Genomic DNA, 15976 nt, shown 5'->3' with positions numbered 1-15976 from the left:
TCTTACCATTTCAATGAGATTACAGAGCATGAACATATCTCACGAGTCACGAAGGCTCCATGGTTGTGACGCAATTCTCAAATTACCTCCGACGAAGTCCAAGGCGAACGCCTCAGGAACGTCGCGCCCGCGCCGGGAGATAACGACGGCGAGCTCGACCTCGTGGTGTAGCCACTCGAGCGGCTCCGGGATCTCGACGGCGGCGGTGGCCACGCCAGCGTGGAGGAACGACGAGGTCGGCTTCAGGAACAGGACGGGCTCCGGCAACAACAACACACCCAAACACACGCGAGATCATTCCAGATTCCAGAGGCAGCGCGGGAAGGAGGGGGGGAGGGAAGTTGGAACTTGGAAGCGCGGCAGCGTTTTGGGATCGAGGATGGGAGGCGCGCGGACCGCACCTTGGGGACCGGGTTGCCGAGCTCCTTGGCGTGGGCGATGTAGTTGCGCCCAACGCCGATGATCTTCGTGATCGCCGCGAGGAGCCTCTGCGCCGCCGCAGCTGCCATGGCCGGCAGGGTTGGTGCCTTGGTGGACCGGAGGTGTCGAGGAGGGAGCAGAGGTGACGGAGAAGCAAATTAGTTGGTAGCTTCTGACTTCTGAATAACGATTCGCACTATTGACTTGGGCCTTTCAGCTAATGGACCCACTGTCTCGCGTTAACAATTTACAAACAAAACGACGCTACTAGCAAACAGAGTACCAACAAACCAGTGCACTCCGTTCGGCTGCTCGTTTCAGCCGCCGTACCACGGCTTATTTCTCTCCTACAGGGCGAAGCTAGAAAAAAATTTAGAAAAAGCTAAACAACAGCAATTAGCAAGAAAAGAGATTCAGCAAATCTCAGCCCCTCCTACCTATGCATCTACACCTGAAATTTTAGACAGCGGCTCTACGGGACTTCACTTGCTCACGAGCGGTAGGAGGTTGAAGCCCCTCTAGCCCCACCGCTGGCTCCGTGTCTGCTCTCATACATGACACTATTGAATCAGCCATAAAAACTATCAGTCGAACGATGAATCACACAAGCATATCGACTCCATTAGGTTAGGCATGTGTTTTGTCGCTGGCCAGCAAGAATTAAACCAACGGGACCTAACAGAGTCCTTACAGTAGGAGACTAGCAGTACCAAACAGAGTCCTTACAGTAGGAGACTAGCAGTGTCATCGTCCGCATCATCCTCATCCTCCTGTCAGGCATAAGCAATTGCCATTTGACGTTAACAAAAGATTGGTATAGGCGCATAGTGTGTATAGGCATAAGCATATAGAAACTTAAGTAGAAACAAATCAACCCAAAGCTTACATCTGCATCAAATTGGTCCTATTCGCTTGAGCTTATCAACCAGAATTAGTCCTACTTTTCAGCCGTGGGAACAATGTTTTTCTCTTATAACAAATCAGTCCTACAAATCCGTCGCAGCAGCAATAAGTCTTACCGAACATGGTCATAATGTCGTCGTCGTCATTAGTGCTTGCAGATTCCTGGCAAAAGAGGAACATTGCAAGTTAATACTGAACTGAATAGTACATCTAATTTTGTTTTGAAAGAGAGGGCTACGCTACGCTAGGGCATGAGTACACTAACACTGTCTCTGAGAAGAACAGGGATGGCATTGCACAAAGGATAGTGTGTAACTCTGTATACCTCCTCAAGCCTCTTTTTCTTAGCCTTGTCAAAGGCAGCCTTCTCAGCCTGAAACAGATCATTATTTTAGTTGTTGCAATTAGGAGTGTAGAGTACAAAACAGTAACCCTATATAGACAAGTTGCCATATATCTTTGTGCTTGTCCCAGGTCTCCTCTCCTGATTTAACCTAGTTTTGTTTTGTTGGCTAGCCGGCTAGCCCCATACTACTTTTTCACCAATGAAGTCAAAATTCAGTATTGATAGCATAAGCTGTTATAATGATCTTACTATCATTAATCACAATTTCGCAGAGTCACGTTTCATTACGCATCAAGGGATCAACTATTACATGCTACTACTAGAGTCTCTACGTTAATATTCTCATGAGACACATTATTATGAAATTGTTCTTAAAGAAAACAAAGCACAACGATTAATCTGGTGAACTCTTTAATCATCAAATTAGGGCATTAGCTCGAGTGTCTGCACGACTGCACGTGCAAAACAATATTTTTTGAAAATGGAAACAATGAACTCCATGAGCGTTTGATTTTGGATTTGGAGGTTAATGTAGTGAGATCTAATAATCAAAGCTAGTGCATTAGGTCGTGTGTCTGCACGACTGCGCGAGCAAACAATATCTTTAGAATATGCAAATAACAGAACTCCATGGAACGCATATGGTTTTTCTCGAACGTGCACTGTAGCACATATTTCATTAAGAGGAAGCAGAGAACATCAAACAAATACACGACGCAGCTACGAGAAAACCCTCGTAGCACAGGTTACAAACCACGAAGCAACACATAGTTGACACAGAGGAGTCGCAAGTAATCCCAAGATTACCGACGCGAACCCAAGACAACGACGAACACAGCAAGAAAACAAGAGAAAAAAAGCCAGAAACTAAGCTATGCCCGTCACAAGAGATACATCCACACAATGGTCGCCAACCGGGAGGGTCCAGTCGCGGTGGCAAACCTCAAGCAACCAGGAAGTCGCGAGGTAGAACCGCCAGTGACCAGGTAGCCACTGCGAAGGAGACAACGAGCTCCAGAGCCTCCAGCGACCAGGTAGTCGCGAGGTCAAACCGTCAGTGACCAGGTAGCCACTGCGAAGGAGACGTCGTACCAGTGACCAGGTAGCCACTGCGAGGGAGACGTCGTAGAAAGCCTCAAGCGACCAGGTAGTCCCGAGGTCAAACCGCCGGTGACCAGGTAGCCACTGCGAAGTGCGACGACACCAACATCCGAGCTGGACGGACCAAAGTGAAGAGAAGAGAAGCACAGCAGGCACAGCACAAGGTAGAGCGGCTCCGACAGACCAAATTGGCCTCCACACCACCACAGCATGACAGGGCACCACCCTCAAAGCGACGCCTCCAAATCCGAGGGAGAGGGCCCTCCGATAAACGCTTCCAAGGAAGAGAACGGCGCCCAAAGGCGTCGCCGTTATCGACCCAACAAATGGGTATAGCTTTCGCCATGGCACCTCATCCCTGCCGACGAACCGTGAGAGTCAAGTGTGCCCGCTCGACCGACATCAGCCTCGCCACCATGACGCTGCAGATACGCGAAAACGAGCAGGACGAACGCCATCCACGCCACCACGGCGTCGACGACGCACAGCCAGAACAGCCGCCCACACCACCACGATGTATGACGGCGCACGCTATTGGCCGCACCACCCTCATCTCCGTCCGCCCCGCACTGCCAAACACCCCACCCTACGAGCACCGGAGTCGGAGGAGTGTTGACGCAGCCGGAGAAGACCGACGGAGCCTTTGCTGCTCGTCCGGCGGCAGACGCGGGAACCACCCAACGGCGGCTCCAACAGCAGACTCCGGGGGAGGCGCACGCGCCGCAGGCCGTGGCCGCAGCAGCGCCGCTCGCCAGCACCAGCCGCCGCGCCACCTGGCCCCACCAGCGTGCACGCCGGCGGGCGGAGCCGAGTCAGGGGCGGGGGCCGCCGGATCTGAGCCAGGGGACACGGATCCGGTGCAATGTGGACGGGATCCGGTGTGTGATGGTCGCTGCCGGCCGACCATGGCCGCACCAGAACGCGAAACCCACCGGCCAAGAGGCCCTTGACGCCGCCGCCCGATGCGTCGTCGCCTGGAGCCGCCCAAGCGCACCCTGCTGCCGCACCCGCAGATCCGGCCATGGGGCCGCCGGATCCGGGCGAGGGAGCAACCCCTGCGACCATGCAGCTTCAGCCGTCGCGAGCCCAACACCGAGGAGAGGAGAGGAAGGCTGTGGGGGAAAAGAAGGGGAACACGGAAAGGGCCTCGCCGCCGCCGTCCTTGTGGCCGCACGGACTCCAGGCAGCACGCTCGAGCGGCGGCGAGGCTTGCGGAGTGGCTGGCGGAGGGGCTTCGGCGGAGGCGCTGGGGAATCCCTGCTCGTACGCAAAGGTTTTCCTGCCAAGCTTTCTTGTACGCACGCATATGGTTTTGGATTTAGACGTGAATAATCTACCGTTGTTATCGTCCTCTGGACAATCCATCGGGTATCACCCCAATTGTCTGATGCACATTCCTTGTGTTTTTAGCATGTTTTAAGTTCGGTCTCGAACAATTCAACTTCTCTCAGATCATTGACTTAAAGCCTATCCAACAGGGCCATTTTTGCCTCACTCTTAATGAGAGTAAGCCTCCTGTGCATACCAAATTCTCTCCACTTGAACTCCCTCAAGTGCTCATCAATCACAAAACCCCTCAAGTGTTCAGTGGTGGCTCACCCATGCTTCTAGTACTCGTTGCAACACATTGGCTAGTCATCACTTCAATCAGCATGATTCACTAGACCGCCAAGCCACCATTGCCACTGTTGTTATCGTCCTCTCCAGGATCAAACAGATCATGTGCATGTGTGTGCTTGTGTTGATACTTTGGACCTGTGCTCACCTCCATAGTTACAGCTACGATCACAATGCGTTGGTCTCAGCGACCTCAACAAAAATAGGGCTTTCATCCACTTGTCAAATTTGTTTTCTTCCACTCTAGTTTGAGAATCCATGTTGCTCACACTACGAGTATTAGATGGATCTTAGACGGTCTCCAACGGCTTACCTATATGGGTACCCAAACCCAAAATAGGTATTGGATGATACTGTTTTGACCTACAACAGATTACCTATATGAGAGACGAATTTTGGGTCGCAGTAGACTCACAACCCAAATATGAGTATTCTCTCTCCTGAAGACTCATTTGCAGAAAAAATTCTCCTTTGGGTAATGTTGTTGGAGAAGACAAAAAATAAGTATTAAACCATTTACCTGTAGCGCTACCTAAACGTGAAATGGATCTTGTATTTTGGATGATATTGTTGGAGATAGTCTTAGGGTATATTATATTGTAGAGATCCAATAGGATCCAGCAATTATATAAGGTAGGACATGATTAGAAGGATTGGTTGATTGTAATCGCTTGTTTCCATCTCTATTTCTTTAGTATCACTTGGGATTGAAACCACCATATACTACATATACCTCTCACGAGGCTCAATACACAAATACTCCAATATTCGGAATGTTCAGCAATACAGTTATACAATCTTTGTTCAAATTTATTCGTCACAAAGAAATTCCTCCAGCTGAACAATCAGGTCCATCTGAATTAGGACGAGCACAGACTGTAGGGATGTCCTAGTGCTCTCGTGATGCTGTTACAGGTGAGTACAACACAAGTAGCTTACGATCGAGACACGGTCGCGCGGCCGTCCTGCGCAGTTCAGATGATACACGACCCGTTGGCTCTGCTGTACCAAGACACGGAATGACTCTGGCCGGTCAGGTTTCTTCTCAGATGAACAACGTAGATTCTCCGGGCTCTCAGTGCACGGCATGATGCTCAGCCTGCGCATTCGGCAAACAAGCGCCGCGAGAGAGAAAAGCTTAGCCGGCGTTCGCGTATGCAATCCACAAAGAGGGCCGTGGCGCGTGCGGACACACACATACCTGGAAGATGTGCGGCACGTGGTCGGCGGCGTGGCCGTGGTTATCTTGCAGCCTCACCCCGTTCTTTCTCAGCTGCTCCCTGACGAACTTGTCATAGATGAAGGACGCGCCCCTGAACTGCGGCAGGACCAGCCACGCCACCAACAACAGTTTCGCCTCGTACCACAGAGGTATCCTGCGAGAAGGAAGGAGCACCAATGGCCTTCTTTACTCTGTCTTTGAATCTTTGATTATGATTATTAGGATGGTGTACATATTGTACAATTTGCAGTCTTGATCCAAGAATGTAAGTATATTTATTACAGCGTCGACATGAATTTCAGCCAAAAACTGCATTATGCGCTTGACTGATAAGCCATGGCTGAAAGTACTGTTGGCTGATTTGTTGTGAGAGAAAAATAATGTTCGTTGGCTGAAAAAGTATGGCTTATAAGCCAAACGAACAGAGCGATATGCAGGACATAGAGAAGCGACAAGTTATTACCAGTAGAGGACATTCTCGGCCGCCATTTCGAAGAGGGTGATGAAGGAGTAGATTATCCAGTAGGCCAGCCACTGCTCGTCGTCCACCTTGGTCGTGCTCTCCATCGCGCAGATTGACGCGTACCTGATCCACGTTACCATCTTGCACACGTGTATTAGTTACGCCATTGGTAAAAAAGAATATGATGAACCAGCTAGCACCATTGCTAATCTTTATTTGTTCACTTACAGAGGGTATATCAGAGTGACACTCGGCCTGCACACAAGAGAAAAGAGAAGAACATCAGCCCTAGCGAGGCCATTAATCGCGTACTAAAGATGGTTTGCAAATGCGAGCAACGGAACGGAAGGAGAGAGGATCAGCAGCGAGCATTTACCCTGCAAGAGCGTGGAGGTGGGTGATGAGCGTCCATGTTTTACCCATCCTCCTGTTTCTGTTCCGGTTCCGATTCCAGTCGTACTCACGCTCACGCACCAAATAAACTTGATCAGAACGCGAACGCTAGCTAGCGCGATTCCTGGAGGAGGAAAGGATCGATAGGCGATGAAGGAGATTCAGTAGGGGATGGAACGGGGAAGCCTAGTATTTTGGGCTTTATACCTGTGATGATGATCGTGAAACGTGACCGGGAGGCCGGAATTGCACCGCATCGGGTGCCTAGCTTGGACGTGGCGTCCAAGGCAGGCCGGGCTCGAATCGCTTTGCGTGGTGAAACTGAAAATGCCTAGCTGCTCCCCCGCCCTCCCGGTCCCCGACCACGGCGCATGTGCTTGCAGCTGGATGCGCGGCGCCTTTCCTCGAGGCCGGGCCTCGTTTCGTTTTCCTTCGTCGGAATCGGAACCCCCGGATCAGGGAAAGCCGGCAGCCTATCTCGTCTCTGGAAACAACGAACTTGTAGCGATAATGCATTCCTGGGCTGCGCAGGGCCCAACATCAACGGGCTCGCGGCCTCTCAAAACTGTCTGCTACCCAACTCGTCTCACTGGCTCACTCCCGTGCCCAATCCCTCGCTTCCTCCTTCCCTTCCGCGCTCGCTCCCCGCTCGCTACCCTGGCGCCCTCCTCCAACCCGGCGTCCTCCTCCCCACCCCGGCGGCCCCTTCCCCCACCCCAACGTCGTCTCCCACTAGGAGGGCCCAACACCTGCGGATCCGGTGGCTCTCTCCCCCATCCCGGTGGATCCAAGGAGCACGAGTGAGATCCACGGAGGTGGCGCGGCGGTGTTGTAGGGTAGTGGACAGCTCTGCCCCACCTCGCCGCGGCGCCCTCCCCACCCCCGGCGGCCGAAATCGATCGGTCCAGCTTTTTTCTCTCCTATGTTGTATATGTATGTTTCAAGTGTTTCAAGCATTTTAGATGTATGTTACATTTATTTCATATGGATGTTGCAAAAGTAGATCGGGGGATGTTGCACATGTTGCATTTACTTCAGAGGCATGTTGCAAGCGTATGTTTCGAGTGTTTCAGATGTTTCAGAGGAATGTTTCATTTGTCTGTTTCTGGACGCATGTTGCAAGTGTGTTTATCTGAAAGTTGCATATGTTTTACAAATACATTGTATGTGTTTTATTTGAATATTGCGTATGGTTGCAATGGTTTTCAAATGTGTTTCAGGTGTTTTTTTCCAAGTGTTTCAGAAGCATGTGTCAAAGTGTTTCAAGTGCCTTTAGACGTATATTGCAACTGTTGTATTTGGATGTTTTAAAAGTAGATCGGGTGTTGCATCTCTTCTCCCCACTTTGTGTTGCATCGTCTCTCCCGAAGCCGACAAGCCATCCATATGACGCCGCGACCGGGCCTTTCCGAATTGGAGGCATCGCCGGGCCTTCCCCTCTCGTCGCTCGGGTGGCGCAGGCCCCGCATGCAACGCAAAACGGGCTTGCAGAGGGAGCGCGCCTGAGATGGGGTGTGGCGGGGGGCTTGCAAAAGGAGCACGTCTGAGATGGCAGCGCGGTGGCGGGACGGAGGTGTGGAGGATGGGGACGCGTACACGCATGCTGGCATTGTTTCTATGGACGGGTGCCCTTTTCTGAGGTGCGTCCGAACGCGTATGTCACCGGACATGCCGGCGCTTGGCATGCCAAACAGCGAATGTGTACGGTAACTTCAAGTTTAGTTGGCAGACTACCAGAGTGAGATCACCGTCCATGATTCGGGCTTCCAATTTCATACTGGAAAACTGGGACAAAAGCCCAGAATCGGAAGGCCCGAAACTCAATCAGACAAGGTCTACGAAGTGGGCTGTGCAAAACACAACGTGTCTTAGGCCCATTTGATGCGTCCGCCGATCAGATACGGAATCCAATCCAGTTTTGCAGACTCCACAGTTCCAACAGGCAGGGCCAAAGAAAGAGCTGCTCCCGCTCCATTCTCGATTGAAGGTGCAACAGAGAAGCGCTCAGACTCAAGTCAGGTCTGGCGACTGGTGTAGTCCTGTACGGCCGTACCGTCAGATTATGCATGCTGTGCTGGATGGCTATTCGGTTGGCTGGTTTGTATCGTTGCTGGTTCGTGAAGAAGTAATGCTGGCTGGTTTGTGTGAGAGAAAAATATTATTCCGGCTGAAAATTTACGATCGTTTACGACAAGCCACAGCCAAACGAACAGGCTGGCTAGATACAGTGATAGACCAACACCAGCCCTTTGGTCTTCCTCTCGGATTCCCAACTCGCTGTCTCCCACAGCGTTGTGGCTCTGTCTGAACTGTGAACGCGAGAGAGGAACGTTCTGAACGAAAGGAGAACCAGCTACTACACTGCAGCTGAATCCTGCTTTGTCCTTGCCTGGAGTGTCGCTTAGATTAGATGGACTCGTGTGCTTATTTTTAATGCTATAAGCATGTCGGCAGATGCAAAGCTGAATGCGGCCATGATTAAAGGCGCTAACATCCGGTGAACGGTTCGTCTGTTCGCGGTTGGCTGCGCATGGGATCAGTGCTGCGGTGTCAAAGGCTGATCGTACGCGTGTTTTTTATATGGGAAGTGCGATCGATCAGCATAACATACCCCCAACGTATACTACTCATAGTTCTGTAGAGATTGTATGCACTAATGCACTATCCAGCCCCGCCTACTATTGTCCTTTGCGTCACCATTGTCTTCCTTCAGAGAATCAGAGCAGCTCAGTTCTGTGGCTGAGGCCACGAGTTGACAAGTACTCCGTAGGAAGAGAGGCACATGCAGGTGCCATAAGCATGTTCGGCGGGTATTAATGCCAATCGAAGCTATTTTGTTATGAGAGAAAAATATTATAGATTTAGCTGATAAGCCGGTGATAAGTTCAAACAAACAGGCCGTGTCCTCAAGGCATCCATCCTGTCCATGCGTTACTGTGCTCTGTCCAACGTCTGCAACTGCGAGCAGTGGTGTTTAAATCTAAGGTGCAAAGTTTAGGAGTGTCACATCGGATATCACATGAGATGTTATATGGAAGTGTTCAGATAGTAATAATAAAACAAATTATACAAGTCATCAGTAATCCACGAGACGAATTTATTAAGCCTAATTAATCCGTCATTAGCACATGCTTACTGTAGCACCACGTTGTCAAAATATGGGCTAATTAGGCTTAAAAAATTCGCCTCATAAAGTAATCGCAATCTATGCAATTAGCTAATTTTTTAGTATATATTTAATACTCCATACATATGTCAAACATCCGAGATAGGGACTAAACTTCAGGGGGAGAAAAAAAAAAGCTGCATGCTCCACTCCACGCCTCCGTGGCTCCGCCCAACAATGCGCACCTTGAGTTTTCCCGCGAATGGGAACGATAACTGCCTGCAGGCAGAGGCAGCACAGCGCACTCAGCTGCGCTGCACTTGGGCAGTGAAGTAGGAGTACCATACGACCCAAAGCATGTACCTGTGCATAACATGATCGTGTGTATAGTACCAATGCAATAGCTGAAAATGACGTGTCATTTGCTGCTTAACCAACCAATCAAGATCCAAGTTGGCGCATGCGATGAATAGTAGAGAAACGTACGTGCGCGTTATCCGAATGAGTTTCGCGGCAGTAGCGACGGGGAAGGGGCCGGGGCATCACGTCACGTATGCCCTCTCACCATGTTTATCCTCGCACTGTCTCACGGACCTGTCCTGGCGTCCTGCTCTGCTCTCCAGTCACCACGAACTTGTGTTTTTCGTACGGTTGGGCTGTCACCATCCGAGAGATGCCGACGGCCCGGCCGGGGAAGTAGGCTTTTGCTAGCCAGAACCCCGTCCCCAGACCCCAGCCCCGATGCCTACAGCCTACCTACTCCGCCGGCCCACGCCTGGTACGTACCAGTACGTCGTCGAGGCGTCGAGCACTCGAGCCGGCATGGCAAAAGCCGTTGGCGCAGGCTGCGCAGCCACCGCTCGTTGCCGTAGCGTACGATCCGGACCACCCGGCCCCCTCCTCGTGCGTGTCTGCTGCCGCACGGCGACGCTGGTCGAGTCCAGCCCGTGGGCCTTTCTAGCTAGCCAGCCTGGCCCTGCGCTGGAGCGCATCCGTGCCGTGCCGTCGTGGAGGTGTCAGTCACGGCCGAATGAAAGGAGCCACGTACGCCGCTGACGATCGCATCCACTTTCTGTTTCTGGACCGCCGACTCGTCCTACGTACGCTTGCTGCGTAGCAGCAGGCCGAATGGCTCGCCGGTGGACCTTTTCGGCCCTGCCGACGTGCAACAGGTGCGAGCAGCCGTCCCGTGCTCCGGTGTGTCGTCGTCCGGCTAACAAGCACACGGCGCTGTTGCGCGCGCGCAGAGCGATGTTTACGGCGGTCGGATCGCTGCTGGATCCAGCTTGTTCACTGTGGGATGTGGCTGTGGGAGGATGTGAGAGTGGTAGGGACGCTGAGGCTCAGCTGAACCAGTGGCCTCACCGGACGTGAGAGCTCATCTGTTGGTGTCTCCTTTCCTTTTGTTTCCTTCTCCCAACTCGCAACGCAAGGCCACCGACAGTTAAAAGGCACGCTTTTTTTTTTAAAAAAAAAATCGTTGCATTCGGTGATGCTGGAATCAATTTGCAGTCCGAAATAGAAAAGGAGGCTAGTTGCGGTCCTAAATAGAAAAGGAGGTGGGTTATACACTTATACTAGATACAAAAAAAAGAAGAGAATGAACATTTGACATTTCAAAATCTGAGTAGCTTAACTTTGGTCATTACCTCAACATTGTCCTATGCAAGAAAAAGAAAAGAGGAAAGGTAAAGAGAAGAACCGCAGAGTAGACAATCCACGTGTGTTGAAGTGGATTGGAGTGGAATTAAACTAAATTCCATTTCATTCCACTCCAATCTATGTGGTTTGAGCTGGATACATGAACTGGATATACATGCATCGAAACAAGGCCGTTAGACGCAGAGCGTAGCGCGTAGACGATGGTCCAGTCCATGCATACACTGACGGGATTAGGCAATCATTTGTGCATTTGGCCCGTCCGGATGCAAGCTCAGATCAATGATGACAGTATCTGTGCAGATAAGTTCATGAGTGGATCAGGAAGAACAGGAGCACCTGATTGGGATGAGAGGCCTGCGGAGTCCTACTTCGGAGTAGTAGCGAGTAGACAGCTTAGCTACGGACAGGGAAGGGAAGGGAGGGGAGGGGACACCGTCCTTCAGTTGAGATCACGGTCGGCTCTGAGCTCTCCCCCTGAATTCGATCGCGCTTTGCTGGCGTCTTGCTGGTTCAGGGCTGGGACAGCTTCACCTTCAACTTCAATCATGCCAACCTGACTCCCAATTCAGCGTCTTTCACTTTAATGTTGGACAGAAATTAAATAAAAGGGATTAGGCAGGCACCAACAGACAGACAGAACTCGTTCTTTCTTCGGAGAGCACAAGAGCAGACCAGACACAGACGGAGAACTCGATTCCACGGTTCCACCTTTCCATCATCAAGTAAAAAAATCCCCAAAACTGATCATTCAACCAACCGCCTTGTAGTGGCTCACTACTTTTTATTTATCTGTTGCACAAATTCATTATATAATAAGGTGTAGTAAGAGAAGAGGAGAACAGTGAACAATTTCCTATGTTTAAAACAAGACAATATGCTATCTAGCTCCCACTAATAACCACAATAAGGATTTATAAATGATCTTATCCTCGCTCATCCCATGCAATGCAGACAGTAGCAGCCGGCGGGGTCACTGTGGTGGGCGGGCGTTCGGTCCGGCGTCAACCTCAAGCCCTTTGCCCTCGTCGCGTTGGAATACGGGATGCATTCCTCCTCCTCCCAATCGTCTGCGCTGACGTCGACGCGCATGATTAATCAAGCAGACCTAATCGGGCTCACACGCCCAACCAGACCTGCAGATACCTGCATGATTTTTGCTAAGCGCTCGCACGGAGGGACGGAACTACTCTCTGTAGGAGGATTAAACGAATGCATTATGCATCCATCATCCATGCATGATGAGGGAGGTTCAGCATAGCGAGTTGACCTGAATCAGCTGCCCTGCCAATGGGTGCAGGGAACGGACACGCATGCATATGGTTTGCTCAAGCCTGAAGGAGGCCGCCTTTGACTCCCATGGCTCAATAATGCTTGCGAACGCGATAGTGATTCTGTACCTGTAGACTATACTTACTACGTTGTGATAGTGATTCGGTACCTGTAGACAATCAAGGCGAGCGTGACTGAGTTCATGCGAGGAGTGGAATGAGAGCTGCATTATGGGAGGCTAATTCCTGGGATTTCGCTGGCATTTTGCACGGATTTTCGCAGAGAACAGTGCCGGTACCAATACCACGTGAATAGGATTGTGGATGCCTTTTCCGGCGCACCGTCTTGCATGCCCCAAACATGGAAAGATGCCGGAGAGAAGATGTTGAAATTTCTGGAACTCTTCACTCGTATGTGTGTGTGTATATATATATATATATACTGTTTTGCTATAATGCACGCATCCTGTACATAGAATGCACCCAGGCTGTTGGTGCGCCGATCTAGGGCCTGTTCAGCAGCACTGAAAAATAAGCCAAAACACTGTTTCAGCTAATTATTGTGAGAGGAAAGCACCGTTCTGCCAGAAATCACTGTTCACGTGAACAGTAATCCATGAGGGGCTGGCCGGCCAGCCAGCCGAACAGCCCTCTACTCGAACACTCAGCTAAACATGTGGTGCGTGCGTCATAATTAATTTGTATCATTCACATATTATGCACAACTACGTTGCATACAAATTCCATTGGACTGCATGCATGCATAGATGAAATTTTTTTGTGGGTTAGATTCTTTAAAATAATTTGTTTTCTTAAACCATAACCCCGATTAACAATCCGTTTGTTGCATTTTACTTAAAAAATATGCTTAACAAAACTAAATCCAATATGGATATATTTAATTATTTTTATATGGGTTGCATCTCTATGTATTACTGATTGCAACTCTGTATAATACTGTGTTGCAACTAGTTACAACTTTGTGTACCTTTTGTATCTGGTCTTCATAATCGGATTCAGTTGCAATTCAGAGTTGGTATCATATCTGATGGTAACCAAAGTAGCAATTGGGTTGCAATTGTGTAGTAACGGGTTATATGTACAACTATGTAGTAACCGGCTATGTACAGAATGCACCTAGGCCGGTAAGCGAGTCAGAGCGAACTAACCAGTATGCATGCACCCGAGACAACCAATAACTAATTTGCTACTTCTCACCACTCATGGTTAGCCACGTGCAACAAATACAACTAGCAGCCAGCATGCATGCATGGATGGAATATTTTGTGAGTTCAATTCTTTGAAATAAATTTTCTCCTAAACCGTAACCCCGATTAACAAATCATTTGCTGCATCTTACTTAAAAAATATGCTTAACAAAACTAGATCCAATATTAATATATTTTATTATTTTTACAAGAAGTTACATCGCTGTGTGTTACTGATTGCAACTATGTAGCAACTGGGTTGCAACTATGTAGCAGCTGGTATACAAACGGAGTTGCAATTGGTATACAAGAAGTTGCATCTCAATGCAAATGTGTGTGATGCCTGGCCTGCCTACCGAGACTCACCGCATGCATTTCCAGTAGTGTTATTTGTTGCAAGCAACTCCCGTGTGTGCGTGCCTGACTATTTTTCTTTTTTTCCTTTTTATTTTTTTCCTTTGAGTGAAGTTCTTTCTTTCTCTTTCTCTCACCCTATACATCATTTGTACGTGAAGTTCCTGAGGATGGCTCAATGCTTTGTCGAGTGGAAATAGAACTACCATTGACACACTTTCCTTGCTCCCCGCGGCAAATTTTCTTCTGAGCACACCCACAGCCAACCCAAACATCTGCCTATGAGCAAGCAACTTTACAAGCAATTTTGTGCCAGCGTCGTTCGGTGCACAAGGAATGAAGGAACGTGAGCTGCTGAGCCAACCTGAGACAGTTCATTGAAAATGTTTCTTCTACCTGCTTGCTTGCTTGTTTACTGTACATGAGTTCATTGAAAATGTTTCTGCTAAATAGGCTACAACCAAGTTGCAATTGTGTTGCAGACATGCTTGCAACTCATTGTACAACTTAGTTGTAATTACATACTTTAATTTTTTTTAACAAATATAGCCTTCATGGATCTCATTTTGTTAAGCACATTTTTTCGGAGAATCTACTTCAAACCAATTCAAAAACAGATCAATGGTTTAGGAGATATCATATTTTTTCGAATCGAATTAAGAAAAGATTCCATCCATGCATGCTTCCTGGTGGGTGGGTTGACCTATGAGGTGGCATCACGTGGTTGGTTGTGTCCATTTAATTTTGCATGCACGAGCGTAGGTTTGGCAGGAAAATGTGGGGAGGGTCCTACGGGCGTGCGCTGGCACGTGGACCGTAGGGTTAGAGAGGGTCTGTGCACTCGTTGCACGGAATGCAATTGGCCTACCACACGAGTAGCAACTGGTCTACCACTAGAGTTGCAATTTATGTACGACTGAAGTTGCAATCGGCTGACGGGCTGAGTTGGAACTGGTATAGAAACGGAGCTATAACTAGCCATCCAGGGCAGTTGCAACTAGCCTACCCAACTGGAATGCAACTGACCTATCACCAAGGTTGCAATTTGTGTACGCCAGAAGTTGCAATCGGTTTAAGGGATGAGTTGCAACTGGTATACAAACAATGATGCAACCAGCCGTCTAGAGCAGTCGCAACTGACTACCCAAAATGAATGCAATGAGCCTGGGCAAACACCCAGAATCATGTCCCTGCCGTCAGAATCATACAATCATCATGTCCGTTATGGTGCAGCTCTAGCTATTGGAATCTCCTATGCTTAAACAGGATTGAGTGAAGCCATCTCCTTGCTGGAGCCTCTTACATCAGTCGTCGTTGACTCTGTACGCCAGGGTGCTCTGATTGCCATGGCAATGGTGATGATCCAGACCAATGAATCTAGTACCAATAAGAAAACAACTAGGTTAGCCACGTGTAACAAAAAACAGCCAGCATGCATGCATGGAATCTTTGGTTGGTTCGAATTTTTGGAATAATTTTTCTCCAAAACTGTAACCTGATTGACATACCGTTTGTTGTGTTGTACTCAGAAAAATATGCTTAGCAAAACTAGATCTAATATGTGTATTTTTTTTATCTTTTAAACAAGTTGCATACCTGTGTACTAGCGATTGCAACTTTTTCTACTCCCGAGTTGCAACTAGTTATAACTCGGTGTATTATTTGCATCTGCTCACTATAATCAGGTCAAGTTGCAATTATATCTGGTTGCATCTGCTCACTATTTAGTAGGAGTTGCAAGCGTATGTGGTTGCAATTAGTGTAGTAATTGTGTTGCAACAAAATAGTGACTAATTGCAACTAGAAGTAACCGGGTTATACCAGGTTGTAACTAGTTGCAAGCAGTGCTACTTAGGCTGCAACCAAGATGCAATTATGTTGTAGTTGTGTTTGCAACTCACGCTATAACACAA

At 49.1% G+C, this 15976-nt stretch overlaps 2 protein-coding genes across 2 annotated transcripts; both read right to left on the bottom strand.

The window, feature by feature from the left end:
* Window positions 1-10: 10 nt before the first annotated feature.
* On the bottom strand, window positions 11-641 carry LOC136551893 (probable acylpyruvase FAHD2, mitochondrial). The gene is made up of 2 exons (XM_066543427.1): window positions 402-641; window positions 11-258 (listed from the first exon to the last, which is right to left on the bottom strand). The coding sequence occupies exons 1-2, from the start codon at window positions 507-509 to the stop codon at window positions 40-42; spliced, it is 327 nt and encodes a 108-aa protein (XP_066399524.1). The 5' UTR covers window positions 510-641; the 3' UTR covers window positions 11-39.
* A 4537-nt stretch (window positions 642-5178) lies between these two features.
* LOC136551892 (protein HVA22-like) lies at window positions 5179-6616 on the bottom strand. The gene is made up of 5 exons (XM_066543426.1): window positions 6449-6616; window positions 6301-6327; window positions 6073-6195; window positions 5589-5763; window positions 5179-5486 (listed from the first exon to the last, which is right to left on the bottom strand). The coding sequence occupies exons 1-5, from the start codon at window positions 6493-6495 to the stop codon at window positions 5463-5465; spliced, it is 396 nt and encodes a 131-aa protein (XP_066399523.1). The 5' UTR covers window positions 6496-6616; the 3' UTR covers window positions 5179-5462.
* Window positions 6617-15976: the final 9360 nt, after the last annotated feature.

The sequence above is a fragment of the Miscanthus floridulus genome, chromosome 4 (genome assembly GCF_019320115.1).
Source record: "Miscanthus floridulus cultivar M001 chromosome 4, ASM1932011v1, whole genome shotgun sequence".
NCBI lineage: Eukaryota > Viridiplantae > Streptophyta > Magnoliopsida > Poales > Poaceae > Miscanthus > Miscanthus floridulus.
The sequence above is the reverse complement of the archived record's forward strand: the minus strand, read 5'-3'. Positions and strand labels throughout refer to the sequence as shown.

What these genes read in the sequence shown, in the direction of transcription:
- LOC136551893 (XM_066543427.1), bottom strand. Translation starts at nt 509, where the DNA reads ATGGCAGCTGCGGCGGCGCAGAGGCTCCTCGCGGCGATCACGAAGATC. An exon ending in TCGGCAACCCGGTCCCCAAG is followed by an intron (nt 259 to 401) that starts GTGCGGTCCGCG and finishes TTGTTGCCGGAG; the next exon opens with CCCGTCCTGTTCCTGAAGCC.
- LOC136551892 (XM_066543426.1), bottom strand. Translation starts at nt 6,495, where the DNA reads ATGGGTAAAACATGGACGCTCATCACCCACCTCCACGCTCTTGCAGG. An exon ending in CACCTCCACGCTCTTGCAGG is followed by an intron (nt 6,328 to 6,448) that starts GTAAATGCTCGC and finishes TCTTGTGTGCAG; the next exon opens with GCCGAGTGTCACTCTGATAT. An exon ending in ACGTGCCGCACATCTTCCAG is followed by an intron (nt 5,487 to 5,588) that starts GTATGTGTGTGT and finishes CCGAATGCGCAG; the next exon opens with GCTGAGCATCATGCCGTGCA.